The following is a 1,026-nucleotide window of genomic DNA, read 5'->3' as shown; positions in this document are numbered from 1 at the left end:
TCGAAGTTGGAATCAGCTCAAACTTTCTACACAGCATAAGGACATCAATATGTATCAGAAAATGTAATAAAAATTTGGGGTGATTTCGGAGTCATTTTTCGGAAAAACCATAGGCTATAGCCTTGGGTATTTTCAGATTTTGGCCGTTTTTTAAAAATGGCTGTGTCTTGAAAAATCAAAGTCGCAATTAGCCCAAACTTTCTATGCAACATAAGGACATCAATATGTATCAGAAAATGTAATAAAAATTCAGGGTGATTTCGGAGCCATTTTTCGGAAAAAACCATGGGCTATAGCCTTGGGTACTTTTCAGATTTTGGCCGTTTTTTTCAAAAGGGCTGTATCTTGAAAAATCAAAGTCAGAATTACCTCAAACTTTCTACACAGCATAAGTACATCAATATGTATTAGAAAATGTAATAAAAATTTGGGGTGATTTTAGAGCCATTTTTCAGAAAAAACCATGGGCTATAGCCTTGGGTAATTTTCAAAAATCGGCCATTTTAAAAACCAGTCATAACTTGAAAAATCGACATCAAATTCAGCTCAAACTTTCTACATAGTATAAGGACATCAATATGTATCAGAAAATGTAATAGAAATTTGGTGTGATTTCGGAGCCATTTCCAAAAAAACCATGGGCTATAGCCTTGAGTACTTTTCAGATTTTGGCCATTTAAAAAAATGGCCGTAACTTGAAAAATTAAAGTTGGAATCAGCTCAAACTTTCTACACAGCATAAGGACATCAATATGTATCAGAAAATGTAATAAAGACAATACATGTATTTCCTCTTACCCTCCATACATATTCCGTGTCCATTACAATCAGTCAGTGAACAGTTAACAGATCCACAAGTATCTCCAGTCCATGGTGACTCACATGAACACGCCCCCATGTCACATGACCCGTGGTTATTACAATCAGGTTCAAGACACTGTACATCATGGACACATATCACTGTTGATACCTTCCCTGGCACACCTGTACTGTGATTCATGATCACTGTAACAGGAATAAAACCAG

The 1,026-nt window shown here is 35.8% G+C and overlaps 1 protein-coding gene across 1 annotated transcript in view; it reads right to left on the bottom strand.

The window, feature by feature from the left end:
* Window positions 1-546: 546 nt before the first annotated feature.
* Window positions 547-1,026, bottom strand: part of LOC100641951 (N-acetylglucosamine-1-phosphodiester alpha-N-acetylglucosaminidase-like) — a 3,017-nt gene continuing 2,537 nt past the window's right edge. Inside the window, 3 exon segments of the mRNA XM_020005065.1 lie at window positions 547-551; window positions 778-970; window positions 972-1,005. Coding sequence (XP_019860624.1) covers window positions 547-551; window positions 778-970; window positions 972-1,005 — 232 coding nt within the window.

This window comes from Amphimedon queenslandica, unplaced genomic scaffold (assembly GCF_000090795.2).
Source record: "Amphimedon queenslandica unplaced genomic scaffold, v1.1 AMPQUscaffold_11745, whole genome shotgun sequence".
NCBI classification, from domain to species: Eukaryota; Metazoa; Porifera; class Demospongiae; order Haplosclerida; family Niphatidae; genus Amphimedon; species Amphimedon queenslandica.
This window is presented reverse-complemented; position numbering and strand designations above follow the sequence as displayed.